This window comes from Polyodon spathula, chromosome 3 (genome assembly GCF_017654505.1).
Source record: "Polyodon spathula isolate WHYD16114869_AA chromosome 3, ASM1765450v1, whole genome shotgun sequence".
Classification (NCBI taxonomy): Eukaryota; Metazoa; Chordata; class Actinopteri; order Acipenseriformes; family Polyodontidae; genus Polyodon; species Polyodon spathula.
In genome coordinates, this window is record NC_054536.1 from 83,698,482 (window position 1) to 83,717,975 (window position 19,494).

At 35.2% G+C, this 19,494-nt stretch overlaps 1 protein-coding gene across 2 annotated transcripts in view; it reads right to left on the bottom strand.

Annotated features, from left to right (window-relative positions):
• Window positions 1–19,494, bottom strand: part of LOC121313520 (guanine nucleotide-binding protein G(olf) subunit alpha) — a 142,964-nt gene that overhangs the window by 92,677 nt on the left and 30,793 nt on the right. The window contains exons 1-4 of one of the 2 annotated variants that reach the window (XM_041246171.1): window positions 7,490–8,043; window positions 7,199–7,271; window positions 6,289–6,343; window positions 6,001–6,120 (exon numbers count right to left, since the gene is read on the bottom strand). In XM_041246171.1, coding sequence (XP_041102105.1) covers window positions 6,001–6,120; window positions 6,289–6,343; window positions 7,199–7,271; window positions 7,490–7,628 — 387 coding nt within the window. In that variant the 5' untranslated portion in view covers window positions 7,629–8,043. Of the gene's footprint in view, window positions 1–6,000; window positions 6,121–6,288; window positions 6,344–7,198; window positions 7,272–7,489; window positions 8,044–19,494 lie in introns of those variants that run through there. The other variant, XM_041246170.1, reaches the window with a different exon arrangement.

Genomic DNA, 19,494 nt, shown 5'->3' on the forward strand with positions numbered 1-19,494 from the left:
GTAAAACCGAGACCTATCCCATTACAACCAGGTTTGTGTCTGTACTCGCTTGTTTGTTGCCTCATTCTGCTAAATGGTTAATCTATACATGGACTCTGCATGTTTATATTTTTTACATTTTGTAAGTGTTGTGTATGGAATTAGTGACCGCACCTTTAATTGTGTAGAGTTGTACAGTATATGGGCACAGCATGCTACTGCTGCCATGCTCAGTGTTAGTGACATCCTGATCTGACAGCATGCAACACAGACAGTTCTTTTGATTCACATACTGTTTACTCTTCAGTAAAAACAGGTTTAAATTTACACCATAGAAAGCACATTGTGCTAATGAAATATTGTTTTGTTACTGCAATCAAGTAAGCTGCCGACACTTCCTAATTACAGTCCCAAGTATTTCTGTGTGTTCTTCTGTCACATTTTAAATGGTCAGTTTGAGAAATAAACTTTGTTTTCCCTGCAACAGCTGACCCTGCTTTAGTACAAAATTCACGCTACATACTGTTCTACATAATGGTAACGGTGCTCATAAATTACTGTGCCTGCTTCTTTGGCTGAAGAGATATTATCAGCTCATCTGGAACCCTGTGCAATTAAATCATACTTAAACTGCTGACGGTAAACAATGTAACTAAGTCTATTACATCTGAGATGCAAGACGCAACAGACGTACTGACTCAAAACTTTATTTAGGCACTCTGTGATTTGACTGGCAAAAGATAACATTGGTTTATTGGTGTTCATAAAGATAACTTTTTTCAGCTTGGTACGGAAAGCTTTTCACTTCCTTGTGTGTCTTATTCTTGCATTTTTTCCTGCATTACAGCCCTTCCTTTATTATTTTCTTTATTTTAAGTTTCCAGGGCATTTTGTTAATGGCACATGTGCAATACACAAACCTTAAATGTATTTCTATGTGTTACTGTTCTTGTTTCTTAAATGCAACTGTTCATTTTAAACAATTTTTTTTTTACTCAACAGTACTCACACGTTTGGTCACCATCACAACTGGTGTAAGAAACTGGGGTTCCATATTCAGCTGGTGTTAATTACCTCTCTGCACTTACTAGCATTTTTATTTGATCAAATTGTTACCGTCCTTATTACACTTCAGTTTATTAAAACATGTGATAAGCATTTTTTTTTTTTTTTTTTTTTTAAATATATATACAGACCGACGTCATGTCACATTCGGAAATACTGGCACTTGCTTTTAAAGGGAGATGCAGCATTTTTGTGCCTATAACCCCTAAAAAATAGCAGTCAAAATGCTTTTTTTTGTTGTTGCATTTGTAACCATTTTAGTCGCAGTCTGGAGCACTGCATCAGAATTTATCATTTCTCTGTGATTCAGTGGTACAAGCAGATTGACACGTTACGATGGTGCGATTGAGGGAGCATTGTGTTTTGAGCTATCATATCGTCATAAAAATAACCATCCGTGCGTACCAAGAGCAAGCCTGTCATGTACCAGTAAAGGTACGTGTTCCACAGGTTGAAAACCACTGATCTAGCTTGCTTTTCTGTAAACCACACTACCTGCAATTTATACTGTGCTGTAAATAATGTTCCCCAATTAATGATCCTAGCTAAGGTTTCAGTTAATAGGTTGGATTTACGGTTACTGTAACTGTGCCCATGTGCTAACTGTAATTGTATGTTTTTGTTGTTGCTGTGTTTTACTCCAACAACATTTGCACAAAAACTGAGCCATGCCATCTTTAATCAAATGTAGGCATTTGTTTCAAAAGTACTTGTGTTTATATAACAATGTAAGGCAACCTTTCCCCTGAGATTTGCCTGTAAAGTTAGTGAAGACCGTTTTAAAATCACAATTCGCACACTAGTTTTAGAATATTATTTAAAGTGAATGGGTTCTGTATTAAAGCAGCCTGCCACAATGCACACTTTTAAACCTTTATTTATTTGGAATGTAAAATGTAATTGAATGGACCTGTATGAGATAAACATCTAGCTTCATGCAAGCTTCTGTCATCATTGTGGTTCATATATATATATATATATACACATATATATATATATATATATATATATATATATATACACACACACACACACACATATAAAAAAACAAAAACAAACCACTTCTAATATTGGTAATACAAAAAAAAAAAAAATTATTCCTGTCACTCTGCAGTATTGTTTTGTTTTAAAACCAGTACATATCTGACTGCCGATACCCAGCATCTTAAAGAGGGGGCATTACTTTAACCGAGTGTTGCAATGTAAGTAAAGTATTAATATAGTATTGGCTGGGACTTGCCACTTAGATTAATCTCTTTTAAGAAATTACTGTTCCAAATGTGATCTTGAGTTAAATAAAAAAAATTTTACAGCTAAGAACCACTAAAAATAATTAAATAAATAAATAAAAGCTACTCACAGTAACTGCAATAACTAACAGGAATTAACAAGTGACATAAGCTTTCTGCGAGATATATTAACCCAAAACACAAACTCTAAAATGTGTTTTATAAGGGAAGTTGTAACAAATAAAGAAAGTATCATCAAAGTAAAAAACTATATGTTTATTCCAATATGACTGCATTCAATCAGCCCAGTTTTTTCATGTAGGGGGTCGGACAGGTTGGTCCAGTAAGTTTTAGAAACAGCGCTTTTTGTAGCATACTACACTGACTTCATTACAACATTGAAGCAGACAAACTTAACATCAAACTTGTCTCTCTAGATTTAGACACCAGAAATGAATGTCAAAAAATACCTAGAACAGAAAGCGACGTGAACACTTTTTTGTTGTTATAAGAAATCTAAATGTTTCCAATTTAACATATAAAAACACATTCAAAACAGTTATAAAACAAGCTGCAGGGAAAGAAAATGTATGCAAGCCCTGTGGTCCAACGTGTTAATGCATTTATTTATTTATTTATTTATTTAAGTTTGTTTTAAAAAATCTGTGATAACTTAAATGTTTTCCACAGCTAGTAGCATAATGTGCCCTTGATCTATTTGAGGTACTGCATACAGGGCAATAATGTGTCAATACAGTAACAGGGACCTGTCAATTCTTTACTATCTTATCAGTCAATACATTCAGAAGTGTATCAAACATTTCATTGAGTATTTTATAACTTTAAATAAGAAACAAACATCAGTGCTACAATAACTTTTCTGCTTCTTTACTTTTCTGCTTTTAAGTTTACAGAACTTACTCTTATCCTTGAATGTTCAGGTTTTTTTTTTTTTTTTTTTTTTTTTTTTTTTTTTTTTTAGAACTAAATGCTTTTCAACACTTTTTGCATCTGAACTATAAGGATACAAAAAGATAAACAAAAAAGGTCAAAATCTTAATTTCATGGCGCTACATTTAATAAACAAAATGGAATTGTAGTTTTATATACACTATGTATGTATGTATGTATGTATGTATGTGTAAATAGATTCTACTAAGTATTCACATGGTCGGCACATGAAAAAACCTTAATATCAAATCAAAAGTTACAATAAGAGTACTGTAAAAAAATAAATAAAAATACAGCACATTGCATGCTAAATCATGAAATTACATGAATGTCAACTGTGCGTAGAATTGTTTGGACAGAGGTTTAGGAATAGGGCTTACTGTAGATCCATGCTAAAACCATATTGTAAACAGACCCAAAAGGGCTGACAGGCATCGAGGCATTGAACCAGGTACCTGGAAGTGAAGGTCTTCATACCATTACCAATATGCCAAGCCACAGGTGGGGCGTTATTGTTAAGTTTAATACATAACAATTCAGCTGCTTACTGTAGTTGATTGTGAACCATGCTTTAAAGTATACTGCAACATGTCAGTGTACTAGGCTATAGTACATCCCATTCTCAGTTATAAATCAATAAGAATAATGCAGAATTAGCATTCTGCAAGCCAGCATGAGAAACACAGTTCTTACCTTTGCAAGACAAAACTGAGCAAAGTTTAGGGGTTGTGATCAAATACTCTTAGAGCACAACATGCCACAGAAATGTGCCAGTGTTTAAGGGTTTCTCTTCATACAGTTAAGCAAAAATTGGCAATGAAAAGAAGAAAGGAATTCCTACGAGCAAATATGCAGAAATAAAACGTCTGTTTTTGACTCTTACTAGTACTGTACAAAAAAATATCTTGCAAATAAAACCAATTGTATAATTAAAGTATAGTTATACAAACATAAACTTTACTTGCAACCAAAACTTAAAAACCAAAATGAAGACATTTTATATTGTTCCTATTTGTCAATATAATTACCAGTATACTTCTAGCAAACATTTATTGCTGAAAACAAATCCAGTTTTTGTCATCAACAGAAGCTCTCCCAAGATATTATTGAACCTATACCAACATATAGAAAATTTAGGATATGATAAGCACGTAATCATTCACTTAAATAATCTCAGATAGAAATTTGAAACCAGAGCGGTGTTCACACTTGTCTCAGTACGATAATGGAAATATTAATTTGTTTAGAATATACCGACAAAATATCACTTTGCGTCCTAACTTGCCTTTCAGCACCAGAACAATGCAAATTCTGTTGCAATATATAGAACTGTATCGATACAGTTATACGAGTACCACACCAATAACAACTCCAGTGTGTACAGACATTGTAATACTGTTCAGCAATGATACCAGTATAAAAATGCAAGCGAGAAAAGGGCTTACAGATCATAACACAACAGAAGAATCAATTAGTTGCAATGTTACTCCTCTCCTTCTCTCTCTATATGAGACTTAAGCTATTTAAATTGTTGCAAAGTAACCCCATCTGTTTAAATTCAATGCATTTTCTTTCACACTGTCAATTCAGAAGCAACACGAATATAGGGGGGTAAAAAAAATAAAAAATTAAAACAACCTTACTTTGGAATTACACTTTTAAGTGACACACATATAAGCTTGAGATTCTATATACATTGAAAAAGAAATGACAAGCACTCATTAGATAAATATGGATCAATACCACAACAACAACTATCAAGGCCATGCGCAGCTACTGTCACAAATCTGAAAGAATGTGATAGTACTGGCCACATTATGGTCAAATTCTACATACGCAAGGCAAACTTGAACCAGCTACACTGTCAGATACTGTGTTTTCATTGCTTATTAATTACAATTTAAAACAGAGGGTAACGTGTCTGATAAACATAAAACTTCCCTGAAGGGGGCATTAAAAGAAGTATGGACCTAAACCCTTCCCAACTGAACAACTCTGTTTAAATATGTTACAGCTAAACAGAGGTTAAGGGTCAAAATTACATTGAAATATTATTTTGTTCAATTCCATTTCATTATTTTCCAATAAAACAATGAAAATGGGCATTTTCATTTAGAAAACCAAAACTATGGCTGTTAATACTGTATCTGGGGCAAGCAAGCTTGAAATTATTCATAGTCAAATCCCTTTATGTTATACAGAGTTCTGAACTTTAATATACCCCACATAGAACACACACTCTAACCCTAAATAAAAAATAAATAAGTACAGAGTATTTACAACTAGCTTGCACAAGAACAATTTAGTTCATATAGAGAACGCTACAATGTTTTTGTTGAAGTCCTCTGCTGTTCTTTTTGGAGCATACATTACCACTATAACCTCAAACAGCAAGGGGAACGCAAATGCAAATCTATAATACCATAGTGGTTTACAGAAAACCCAAACGTACACTTGAAATCACCCGTGTATGCAAGCAAAGCATTCAGAACTCAACTGAACCACTGAAAAGACAACACACAGAAAGACTGAACATATTATATTTAGTCTTTAGCCTGGGGAGATCCGAGGAGCTTTTGCTAATAAAACAGTTGCATCTAAAACACCTGACTTAACTTTATCTAAAACAAACAAGAAAACTGCCATAAAACTGCTTTTAGCAACAGCAAAAAAAAAAAAAAAAAAAAAACCTTTATAAAAATTAAAAACAGGTATTTTTCCCCAGCAAGTTGAATACTTAATGAGGTAATGGAGGTGGTACTCCCATGCTTCTCACCTGTGTGTAATCGAAGTCTGAGAGCGGAGCTATGCTTTTGATGTAGTCCATTCGGAACTGGTTCTCCGGGTTGGCTAATGGAACTGGGGGTATTAAAGTGCTCATCGCTGAAACTATAGTCTACAAAGCAGATAAAAACAAAAACACAGGCATTAAACTGGATAAATACAGGATAAAATAAGAGGATAATCCAGCCTGATCAGCAAAATGGTATTGCACTGTGCAATTTTATGCAACCAACCACAAAGACCATAAAAAATAAAAATTAAAATTAAATAGGGCACTCACCACTATGGCATCCTTCACATTTTTTCTAATGTCTTGGATTTTCTGTTTCTTTTCTCTGTGTGAAAGAGGAGGACAATTATATGTGATCTTGCCATATTTACAGAACTCAACACAAGTCATGTTTTGATGAAAATGGAAGCTCTCATTGGAACAACTTCTGCAGTCTTTTAATAATGGGTGACTAGTTCAGACTCTTCCACATACACATTTTTATAGACACACACACACACACACACACACACACACACACACACACACACACACACACACACACATATATATATATATATATATATATATATATATATAATATATAATATATATATATATTATATATATATATATATATATATATATATAATATATATATATATATATATATATATCATTTTAAGTAACTTTTAATATGTTGAACTTTATTAAACAATTCCAGAATTTGTGAGCATTCCAAAAGCATAATTAAGAATGTGCATTATCTTTGCATGACCATTACTGTAATGTAACGATTGGGTTTAATTGAACATTGACAATACTAGATTTAGGGACACTTTTCAAAACAAGAATTAAATCCAGTTATGACAGCTGAAATATGATGATCTATTTTCTCATGATTAGCTATTTTAGTAGCCTATGTGATAGCAGATGAAATCCCATGTTTCAGGTTATGAGTTATTAGTAATCAGTTGAAAGTAGTCGCCATGTTGTTGCTATACTCTGGGCCCGAGAAGCGCTGCAGTAATAACACAAATAAAAATGAAACTCTACATGTATACATTTTCTATTCCAACTTATCTATGTAATGTCATTCCACGTATAATATCATTTACAATAGAATAAACCCTACAAGTACAACGCAACGTAACAAACGTCGTTTCAGACGTGCAAATGCGGTTAAATATAGTTCACTCACTCTGGATTAAATCCATTGACGTGCAGAATCCTCATCTGTTTGACAATAGTGCTCTTTCCAGACTCGCCAGCCCCTTAAATGAAAAAAAAAAATAAAAATAAAAAAAGACCAGTTAAAAAAATAAATCTTATTTCCCTTCTCGCTGGCACTTATTGAATGCTGTTGAAACCAAAAACGTCGCAATACATACAAAGCCTATCCCTGACATATAAGCTGTCAAACACAAGTAAGGGAAAAACCATGAATGTATAGTCTTCACATATAGTTTTGAAAGACACATTTACAGCTTACCTAATAAAAGAAGGCGATGTGTGGCTTTGTACGCTTGTCTTTCTTTCTGTAACTGTTTTTCTATTTTTTTATTCGCTTCTCGTTGTGCTTTTTCGTCGATGCGTTGATCTTCAGTTTTGCTGTTGCCTAAACAACCCATCTTCCAATGTTTTACTTTATTAAAGAGCAAATATAATTAAAACAAATAATAAATGTAAAAATATATATTATGTTCTGTATTTTTTTTTTAATGTGAAAACAATCCTTGCGACGGGTCCCCCGTCGCTTCTGAAAAAACCTTTCCTGGTTGATTTTTGTTTTAACCTTTCCACGAACCACCAGCTTGAAAATGCAGAAACGTGCCAATAAATATATTTGTTATAATTTTTTAAAAAATCGTTAAAATAAGTCTAAAAATACATAAAGAGTGGAGCAGGGCTGCTCCTGGAAACCAGCCTAATGCTCCTCTCCCTCTCTCTCCCTCTCTCTCCAATCTCTATATTTCTATCTAAATTTCTATCTATTTCTGTCTAACTCAGCACTGCCTCTTTCTGCAAGACCAGGAAGTAACCAGACTTTAAAACAATATATATATATACATACGATAATTAAAAAAAACAAAACAAAACAAAACACTCAGGGTACTACTGAATATACTCCATATACTGCCTGCTTTATTAAAAAAATATATAACAATAATAATAAACATTTAACATATGTTAATAGTTATTAACATATTTCCTCTTATACTTTGTAACTGTCAATGCGCAATAATAATAAAAAAAAAAAAAAAAAAAACAAAAAAGTTCCTCGATGTTTTGCACTAATTCTATGATTTCAGTTGCATATTTTAAATGCAAAAGGCTGCTGTATGTCATGTAATATAAACAAATAGCGGCTTCGTTTTTTTTCCCTCACACTGACTATGTATCACTCTATTCTATGTCTGTGTTATTTTTTCCCCCATCTGCTCCCTTTTCTGCACAGCAGCGCAACTCAGCTCTGCTAAGCTCTACCAGGAAGCAATCAACCCCAGCCCAGGAGTCTTTACTTCTTTCCTGTCTGTGTGTGTGTGTGTGTGTGTGTGTGTGTGTGTGTGTGTGTGTGTGTGTGTGTGTAAGATGTTAACGCCATGTAAGGAAACAGTGGAAATACTTTTGGTACCTTTATGAAAAATTTTTTTTTTGTTTTGTTAAAATATCATTTATTACTGTAAAACATGTAGTCCGGAACAGACAACTAATCAGGTGAAAGTCAAATTTAGTTTTAAATATATATAAAAAAAAATTTTTTTTTTTCTTCCAAAACAAAATGTTTGGGTATGCAAATGTCTGTGTCCCTGAGGTGATGTGAAATGCACTGATATTTATATATTATATTCAGCTTTGACCATTAAATACCCATATAGGTTTGGTTTACATTCTACACTATTCAAATTATATATATATATATATATATATACACACACCTTTTTAATTTTAACAAAAACGGGTGTTCCACGGTATTCTGTCACTGGTGTTACTTTTGTCAAATCGCATCATTCGAATGAACAGACACCACAATCAAACACTTCCTCGTAACAGGTAATTTGGGAGAAGCTTATTAAAAATCTGGAAGGTGACTCAGCATGCTTTGACATTTTTTAATTAATTGAATGATTTTGTTTGTAAATTGACAGAGTATATTTAGTAGCCATCATTGGTATTATGAATTTTGTCAGAGACATACAGTATGAAAAAAAAACTAAACACTTTTCTGATCTCAAATGCACCCTAACTGTAGAATGACCCCATAATACACACACAGGCTTGCAAAAGTATTCAGACCCCTGACCAATTCTCTCATATTACCGAATTACAAATGGTACACTGAAATTTCGTTCTGTTTGATATTTTATTTTTAAACACAAACTCAGAATCAATTATTGTAAGATGACATTGGTTTTATGTTGGGAAATATTTTTAAGAAAAATAAAAAACTGAAAATATCTTGCTTGCATAAGTATTCAACCCCTGTGCTTTGGAAGCTCCCAGTTTGCACCGATGAAAGAAATTGCCCTAACGAGGACACAATTACCTTACCATTGGCCTCCACCTGTGAACCATTAAACTTGCTGTTAAATTTTCTGGATAAAAACCCCACTGTTGAAGGATCATTGGTAAGGCTGTGAATCTGAAGGAAAATGAAGACCAAAGAGCATTCTACAGAAGTTAAAGATAAAGTAATACAAATGCATAGATTAGCGAAAGGGTACAAAATAATATCCAAGTGTTTGGATATCCCAGTGAGCACAGCTGGATCAATAATCAGGAAGTGGAAGCTGCATCACCCAGGCACTGCCAAGAAAAGGTCATCCCTCAAAACTCAGCGCTCAAACAAGAACACTTGTGAGAGAAGCCACAAAGAGGCTAACAATCACTTTGAAGGAGCTACAGAAAGAAAGAAGCCGTTACTCAAAAAGTACCATCTGAAAGCATGTCTGGAGTTTGCCAGAAAGCATGAGAGTGACCCAGCTGCGATGTGGGAAAAGGTTTTGTGGTCAGATGAGACTAAGAGAGCTTTTTGGCCAAAACTCAAAGCGCTATGTGTGGCGCAAACCTAACACTGCCCATGCCTCAAGACACACCATCCCTACAGTGAAGTAATAGTGGTGGCAGCATCATGCTGTGGGGATGCTTCTCATCAGCAGGGACTGGGCATCTTGTTACAATTGAAGGAAGAATGGATGGAGCAAAATTAAGGAAAATACTGCAATAGAATCTGCTTCAGTCCGCTAAAAAACTGAAGCTTGGGAGGAAATTCACCTTTCAGCAGGACAATGATCCCAAGCCCAAGGCCAAAGCAACGTTGGAGTGGCTCAAGAACAAAAAGGTGAAGGTCCTACAGTGGCCCAGTCAAAGTCCTGATCTCAATCCCATTGAGAATCTGTGGCACTATTTGAAAATTGCGGTCCACAAGCGTCGTCCAACCAACCTGAACAACCTGGAGCAAATCTGCCAAGAAGAATGGGCCAAAATCACTCCGACACTGTGTGCAAAGCTGGTACATACTTACCCCAAAAGACTTAAAGCTGTTATTGCAGCAAAAGGTGGCTCTACCAAATATTAATGTGTGGGGGTTGAATACTTATGCAAGCAAGATATTTCAGTTTTTTATTTTTCTTAAACATATTTCCCAATATAAAACCAATGTCACCTTACAATAATTGATTTTGAGTTTAAGTGTTTTAAAATAAAATATAACAGAAAGAAATTTCAATCTACCATTTGTAATTCAGTAATATGAGAGAATTGGTCAGGGGTCTAAATACTTTTGCAAGCCACTGTATATAATCGTTTTATATCAAAGAAAACAAGTAAAGGAGGAGAGAAAATAAAATAATTGGGAGGAAAAAAGTTAATAAGGCTCCTCCTACCAGGAAAACTACCTAAAAACACTGGCATAGCACCAGAAAAAAGGCAACAAAGATAAACCACTGTGACACAATTGGCAAATGAAATACCATCTTTATTTAATGAGTTGAGATTTGTCAAAAAGTGGATTTGGATGCAGGGGTCCCCCCCCCCCAAACACCCCAGGAGTAAAACAATATAATGACACTACATGGCTACTTAAGGTTATAACATAATACAAATGTACATTGTGCAAGTTACAATCCACACACACACACACACACACACACACACACACAAAATCTTCCTTTCTTCAAGTTAACTGATAATACTTCATGAACTCCTTCACAAGGTGTCTATCTGGTACCACAGTAGCACAATGTCTGTTTGTAAAGTTGCAGAGCTAAATGGCGTTCCAAAGTCCTCTGTAGGAAATGCAATCTTGTGGCCAAATGGAACTCATGGGTACAACAAAAGCAAATGGACACATGTCTGAAACTCATTGAGGTAACAAAGGGGATTTAAAAAAGTTGCAGGAACATCTGCCATGAGCTAGATTACTACAGTCAAGCAATTTAAAGCAAGACACTCTTCAGACTAATGCCTGTTAGTGCCTTCTAAGGTGTAAGCGACACCGCAAGTAGACTCTGGAGCAGAGGGAAATTGGTATAGGGAGTGATGAATAACGGGACACACTGTTTAAGTCACATATCTTTGTCTGGCTTCAGCCTGTTGCACAGTGCCAACTATTAAAAACAGTGATTCTGTCTTTTTTTACTTCTTCTGTTGCCCTGAACAACCAGCCCTGCATATCAATACTTTTTCCATCCTGGCCCAAGGACACGGGAACCAGGGGTGCTGGGGGTGTGGCAGCGCCATCTGGCTTGAAGGACAGGGGTACTGTGCACCTGCTTGTGCAACATTAAATCCTGCTAGCTTCATAAATCCTATGAGCTGTGTGTGCAGTGCACTCCACATTAGAAGCTTGTCTACAGTAGAACGGTTATTGATAATTTTCCAAAAAAGAATATCATTTTTTTTTTTTTTTGTAAATTCTTCAGTGGCACCACCTGCTAAAATCAGCTTGTCACAAGTGCTGCTAACAGGTATTGCTTTGTGGAGCAATACTAACACAAGTTGTCCTATTCCTGTAAAGGAAACTCTCGTCGTGGAGTCCATCTCAGTCACCAATGATCGCAGCCATACCGGAACCACTGATCAGCCATTTCAATCAATCTACAATTTTCCTACAAGGTGCTTTGGGACAGAAAAATTCACCCAATCATGGAAGTCTAGTTGGTTAGACCATTAACGAATGTGACAGTGTTCTTTGTGTTACATGTTTAAAAGGAAACAACTTATTTTGATGTGTTTGCTCTCAACACTGTGATCGTGCAAATGAGGGATCAAACGATTGTACTGACAATTGCAACAGTTACAATTGCATCAATTTGTTAAGAACTTTTGAAAGCATGTTTAAAATAGTCACAATTGTTGCTGGCGTTTCCCAGTCCGCTTTTTCTTGTGTGTTGCCAGTTGTGCTCAATGTATTTTTGAGACAAACACCCAAGTACCTAATTTTCACTAAAGTCAGGGTGTACTTACAAGCCTTGAAAACAAATTTCTATGACATTTCTGGTTTTCCCCAGCGCATTGGAAGCAATAGACTGCACACATGTGCCTCTAACCCCTCCAGCTCATTCTGAGCATCTGTACAGGACCATGATATATTGAGTGTTAATTGTCTAGACTACTAGACCAAGTTAAAAATATAATAATTAAAATAAAATTAAAAAAAAATAAAAACCCTAAAATAATTTAGTTTCAATTTAAAATAAATATTTTATTCACATTGTATACCAATGTGTACAATGCAACAGCATAACTTATTTTATGTTACCAGTAGGCTTAAGTACAAAAAAAGCACGCTAGGTATTCATTTGATTTTACTACTGTACTGTATACTGCATAGGCCTACTGTACAGATTAATATTTTTACACAATGCAATGTTTAGCCTACCCAAAAAACACATTAGTGTTATTTCAGAGCAATGATTTATATCTAAAATACATCGAGAACTGTAAATGTTTTATTTTTATTACGGTGTAGCGAGAGGCCACTGTACGATTATGAAAAGCTTTTTAGGGGTGAAGGTTGGTGACCCACTACAGAATCTGATGGGGTTAAACTGCCTTTCATTTTTTAAATATATAACAGTATTAAAATAGGTAAAATGAAGACGGAACAGAATGCATTGTACAGATGACGTTTACATTTAACAAAAACAATGTTATTTCGATTCTTGCACCCTTGCATGTATCGACGTTATCCTTCGGGCACCCTCTGCTGCAGCAAACCACAACTCAACTGCATCTATATTAGTTGAAAAATGTCGCACAACTCTCGCTAGAGATCTCACTAACATGACGCAAATAATATCTAAATTAGTATATTGCGGCTCTCTTCATTAACGTATTTTTTCTTAGTACATACGACAAAACACGCACTCTGCAGACTGTCGTAACCAAAAAGCTAACTGCAGTATGTTTGCGCTGCGATTAGCCCACCTTTGTACAATTACCCCTTACTGTACTGAATCCTACATAAACTTTATGAAACAATGAATACTGCTGGGGTTGGGGTACTACTCTAAAATAATTCTTCAATTTTTTTTTTTTGTTCATTCTATTTCAAGAAAGCGCTGCTTCAGACACTAAAAGCGACTCTTGAATAGTACTTTTCTGGCTAATGTGTTTGCAAATTTCAGAGGTTTTAAGTTCAATCATATGAAAGAGGAAGCTTCCAAATGTGTTTTTTAACCCCTCTTTGTACTTGTTTCACCAGGTCAAAACCTCACACAGGACACCAGGAGATTTTAGAACCAAAGTCTGTGCTTTAGCTGTGAAAATACTTTGTGTAGATGGCAAAACCATCACTACGGTATAGTCTTGGAAACATGGATGATGCTGCTTATTTTATTTGTATATAATTTGCTTATCTTAGCATGTGATCACGTGATCGTTTGACTGCTCAAAAAAAGGAAGTGGGTGGCTGGCCCATTAGCATGAAAAATAAGCGTTGTACCTCTACTGTTACACCAGTTGTCACATGGCTTCGTATATGGTTACAGAAGCCCCTTTCTGTCTCTGAAAGTCTCAAAGAATAGACGTATTTCTTCATCTGCCTTACAGAGACAGATAAATCACACCAATGACAATATGTTCCCTGCAATCAGCTGCATGGGCCCAGAACACAACTGCACACTCGAGGTGATCATGCTTTCTGTCACTGCACACCTAAACTAGGAAACTCTATTCCTGGTCAAATTCAAGACATGGTTACTGCTTTGAAGTCGAAACTGAAAATGTATGCTTTTTTATTGTGATCACTTAACTCATAGCTTTCTAAATTAGTTTGCCATATGTTTTGTTGTTGGTGGTGCTGTTGTTAATACTGTATATTAAACTACAATGATTCAGCGTCAGTCCTCTACGGGTTACAAGGATTATATTGAACTAAGCATGCCACAAACTCCTACAGATACTCCAGTAGGAAACTCTGTGGAACTGGAACATCAGATCATAGGGTAGTTAAGATTTGTGCAAAAACTATTAACATAAACCGGAAAAAAAACCCTTAAAACCTCCTCTCTTCTTCTACAAATACCAGTTAGAGCACTTATTAAAATGTACTGCAGATTTATAAAAAAAAACAAAACAGCAGCAGCAGTCTACTGGGATGTGTGCAGTAAGCCTGTGCTAGACCTCAGTTGAAAGTCTACTATATTGTTTTGTAATAACTGTTCAGTGTCTTAAAAACTGTTACTTAAAAATGTCTTAAATGTAGCCAAGACGTATAGTTTACGATTCAAATAAATGGGAACAAATGCAACTTTAGTAGATGTGGATGGGGATTGAAGAGAGACATTTTCCATTAGCTTAAATGAAAACGGACCTGAAAGTCTGGAAGCCAACTTTGGATAATAATGTACCACATTACAGTATACACTGTTTAATAGGTAAGTGTTAAGACAGTAAATTCATTTAGGCTGGACCAAAGTTCAGGATCAGTACTTTTATTTTAAATACAGTGAGCATAACCCATTGATACTTTACATTTTAAATAAAGTATTAATTCTGCATTAAAAAAAAGGTTAAACAAGAGTTAAACAATAAACAAAACAGCAAAACTAAAAATAAATGAGCCATCTTCAGTAACTACATGAACGTTTTATAAAACCCAATTTAAGGTGTTTAATGTGCATGCTGACTTTGCTTTGTATTTTGGGTTTACTTTAAAATATTGTAATTTATACATGCTTATCCCCGTCATCCTTTCCTGCCATTTTACCCTACTACCATATAATACTTTTGATTGTAATAATCCCCAACTATATATTATATTACTATTTAAACCAATTTCTGTACTCATGCTGCACAAGATGGTAACATTGTTAACATTTATGAAAAGAAACATGCAAATTCAGTTTTATTTAGAACAAAGATCTGCATGTAGCAACTCTGCATGCAAATCATTGTTCCTGCATTTATGCAATAACTATACTGCTGTTTTAACCCCCAGATTTCCAAATGCAATACTGTAGCTCGTGGTGTTTTAAGCCTTCAAACTGTGAATATCTCCCTCTAGAGGCAGATAACAGTAATTCAGTAAAACCACAGAGAGTGATTTCTATAATTTCTAATTGTTCTATTGAAATATATCAATTAATAAGCAGAGATTCAGCTTTATAACAAAACATAACACATATTAAATGTAAAACAACATGCAAAAACTAATTTCATTCTTTGACAAAAGTATTTGGTCTCTCTTACATTAATATTTTGTGTGCCCACCCTTTGCTTCCTTTACTGTTTGCTGTCTTTTTTTGTATTTTGAAACTAGTTCCTGGCACCTTTCTGGAGATACTTTTGCCCATTCTTTAACACATACAGCTTTGAGTTCTGCAATCAACTATGGTTTCCTTTTTGCAACAGCAGCCTTCAAGTCAATCAACAACAGCTCGATGGGATTCAAGTCTGGGGACTGAGATGGCCAATCACTCTCGCCCACCCCCCTCCACCCCTCACCCCTCCACCCCTCCACCCCCGTCGCCATTTTACAAATAATTGTGGTTTAACAATTTTTTTTTTCTAAACTGCCCAAATACTTTTGTCTGCGATTGTATATTCACTATATTGCAACCAAAAGTGCAAATTCAAAATAAAAAAGCCAACACTGATCTAGCCAATATTGCGTAAGTAACCCTTACAGAGTAAGCAATGGGGTTCAAAAAGTATAATTACACGTCCCCACGGGCAAACATTCCGGACTACTTTTTACACTTATAACTTTTCGGTTCCATACCACATCATTGATCGTTATTGCTGTGTTATCTGTTTTTTTTTTTTTTTTTAAACTCAGTTTCCATTAATGCAACACCAGCCTAAGCAAGTTCGTGCGATACCCTGTGTTAGCATAATGGACAAAAACAACTTCAACCATGACTTCCTAAAATATATAAACAATCTGACAAAAAATTAAGCAAATACATACATAGAAATACAGCACATTCTAAAACACAGAACAAAAAATAATACATGCTCTAATAGAACGCTGTGATTGCTACAGAATTCAAAGTCCCCTGTCCAAACAAGCATGCTATCCCTTTATTTACCAACAAAGAGGAAAAGGAGCACAAGATTTTCTCCCCATGTTGTTCCCGGAATATTAAGATGTTGTTTTGCATTTGAATTAAGCATAGCACTTTGAAAAGACCCATTGTTGAATGAGGAAATAATTCACAATTTGAAACATTTCACTTTTCAGTCTCATAAGTTCACATCTTAGCCTATATCTTAAAAATTACACTCGATTTCCAGAGCCCTAACAGAACCTTTCTTTGCATTCACAACTTCAAAATCAATCTAATCATAACAAAAACATTCAGGCTTTGCTCTTGTTATTAGTTTAAAACACCAGGATATGTCCTCTGTATTCATGTAAGCATTTTATGTTATTAGAACGTAATTATTTCTAAAGACGAGTTGCAAATACAGGGATTCAGTCGTGGTTTCTACTGTAATCAGTCAATCAGCCCTATTTTACAATTCTCTAAGTATCTTTTTTACAGCAATATTTTAAATGATGACTTTAGACCAACATCGCTGATACATTCAGCAAGGGGTTAAATTAATGAAAACAAGATTCCCCTGAAAGTTTTTTTTTTTTTTTTTTTTTTTTTGTACAGGGAATAGCAGGCAAACAACAATGACGCACTCTTGCATCATAACTTACAGTGCAGTCCAATAATCAACAGGTCTAAGTTCTAAGCATATGCATCATGGAAAATTATATGATTAGCCCCTTGAGCATCACACAGTAACTTTATCTGTTTTACCTTACGTTTTACCAAGTTATTCCATTAGATCACATGCAAGATGTAAAACATAGTATACAGTTAAAAAAAAAAAAAAAGTGATGACAGTAATAAAGTGGGTCATTTAATTTCGAAACATATGCAAATACTTTCTTGCAATGCAATTAATTTTAACAGATGAATATTGTCAGTGAATCACTGGTGAGTTAGGATGAGAAACCAAATAGCAAAAACTTCTGATTTTCAGTATGCTAGGATAGCAAAAGAATACAAACCATGCCAAGTTTTGTTGAGAAAACAGTGTTTATATTGCTGTCCCTTCAAAGACTGAAAACTGTATTAAAAATGAAATAATCAACTGCATAATATGTTAAATAAATTATAATAAAGGGTAGGAAAATGTATCAATTGCAAATAAACTAATAATGTAGTAAAATACAGTTTGTATTTGGTTTACACACTATTGTACCGGATCTAGATCATGTCAAGATTACAAGTAATTTTGGAAAATCTGCAACCTACTGAACAAACAAAGCTTAAGTTTAATATATTCTTATTCTTATTATGTAACACATACCTCATTTCATTCCAAATAAACAATATAGACTTATAATTAAGGAAAGGAAGATTTCTCAGCAAATATGAAAGTTGTTTTAAAAAAAAAAAAAAAACTAAGATAATTTAGATAAAATAAAATAAAACTTTGGATCCTGTGTCTGCTGCTAGCTGATCCACCTTTCCCCTTTACCAGCGGTATGAAAGCAAGGATTCACAAACACAGCAGCTGTACTTATTATAAAACGCATTACCAGTCTTTATTTCGTCATTTGGAGACACAGCTTTCCAACTCTATGAACAAATAATTTAGCTTTAGTTTAACAGAGCCATGTTTAATGTCTTTGAGATCACTGAACTGCAGTGTCTACACTCACTCCTCCCCCCCCCCGTCCCCAAATTGCAGCTGATCCCTGTTCTGGCTCTGGCGGTGTGCAGCAAGAGGAAACGGCAGCCCCGACGATCGCCCCGGAAAAAAGGTACCCCAACTTCTCCCCCTTCTTCCAAAATATCTGTATAGGGTAGGGCAGCAAGGACCCCGAGGGTGCCCTTCACAGTGCCATTTAATGTCCCAACCATACTGTTTATAAATTATCCATACTGTTTGTAAATTAACCAATTAATCATTTCCTCAATCTCCTCTGATTTGTGTTTGCCTTTGGGAGATGTGGTTAGTGTAAATTTTAGGTCTGAGTGACATCCCGTTCATGAGATATAGCTCAAAGTTGACTGATTTTTGACCCCCCCACCCAACCTTTCCATGGTCATAACTTCCTCCATAATTGACACAGAAAGGTCGTTTTTGGTGTCGTTTTAAAGCTCTTGAATAGCACTCTCTATAAAAGGTTCTGTGACGTGTAAGATAAAGTTGTGTGATTCTGTGACCTTTGACCTCACCTAGGTCAAATCACATAACCTTGGATTTGTGTCAGTTATTGCTAGGTTGTAGCCTAGACCTTTATATACATTTTCTGCAAGTTTTATTTTGTGCCTGCCATTGGTTGAGCCACAGCACAGAGTTGAATGTAGTGTGTCAGGTGAATCACTTAAGTAAAGCGATTACACACCTAATACAATTAAATAAAATATTTAGTTGTAATCGAGCAATGCCAATAGTAATTCAAAGGCACTTCTGTACTGGCACTCAGCTGTGGACGCGTAGAACAAATGAACATCAGCTTTACACTCTGGTGTGTTGTGCAGACACACACAGCATGTGCAATGCTACTGCCTGCCAATACACACTCCTTTGGTTTCAGCTCTGCAAATCTGGAGAAGCCAATCTTAATGTCAGGATGCTGTAATTTGAAGACACGATCGGCCTCTGAAAGATTGCAGAGAACAAGACATTTTTGTTGGTGCTCCAATTTTTAGGCATCCCTTCTCTTCCTGTAAAGCCTTGGCTGTCCTGGACATGTGGCATAACACCTAACTCAGCAGTCCTCCGTATAGACCAAGACATTGGGACAGCTGTCAAAATATGAACTTGCTGACTTTGACTGATATTTGAATTAAATGTTTCCTTCAGCTGGGCCATCATCTCTTGATATGCCTGAGCCTGCTCCTTGACTGTTTCATGGTCTTCCACTTCTGTTTGTAGGAAAACCTTCCTCAGCTTTCTCTTCATTGCTTCTCCAACCTTCTTTACCTTCTGAGCTGCATGTACCTTTTGTGACAATTTCCTTCTCTTCAGTGGAAATTC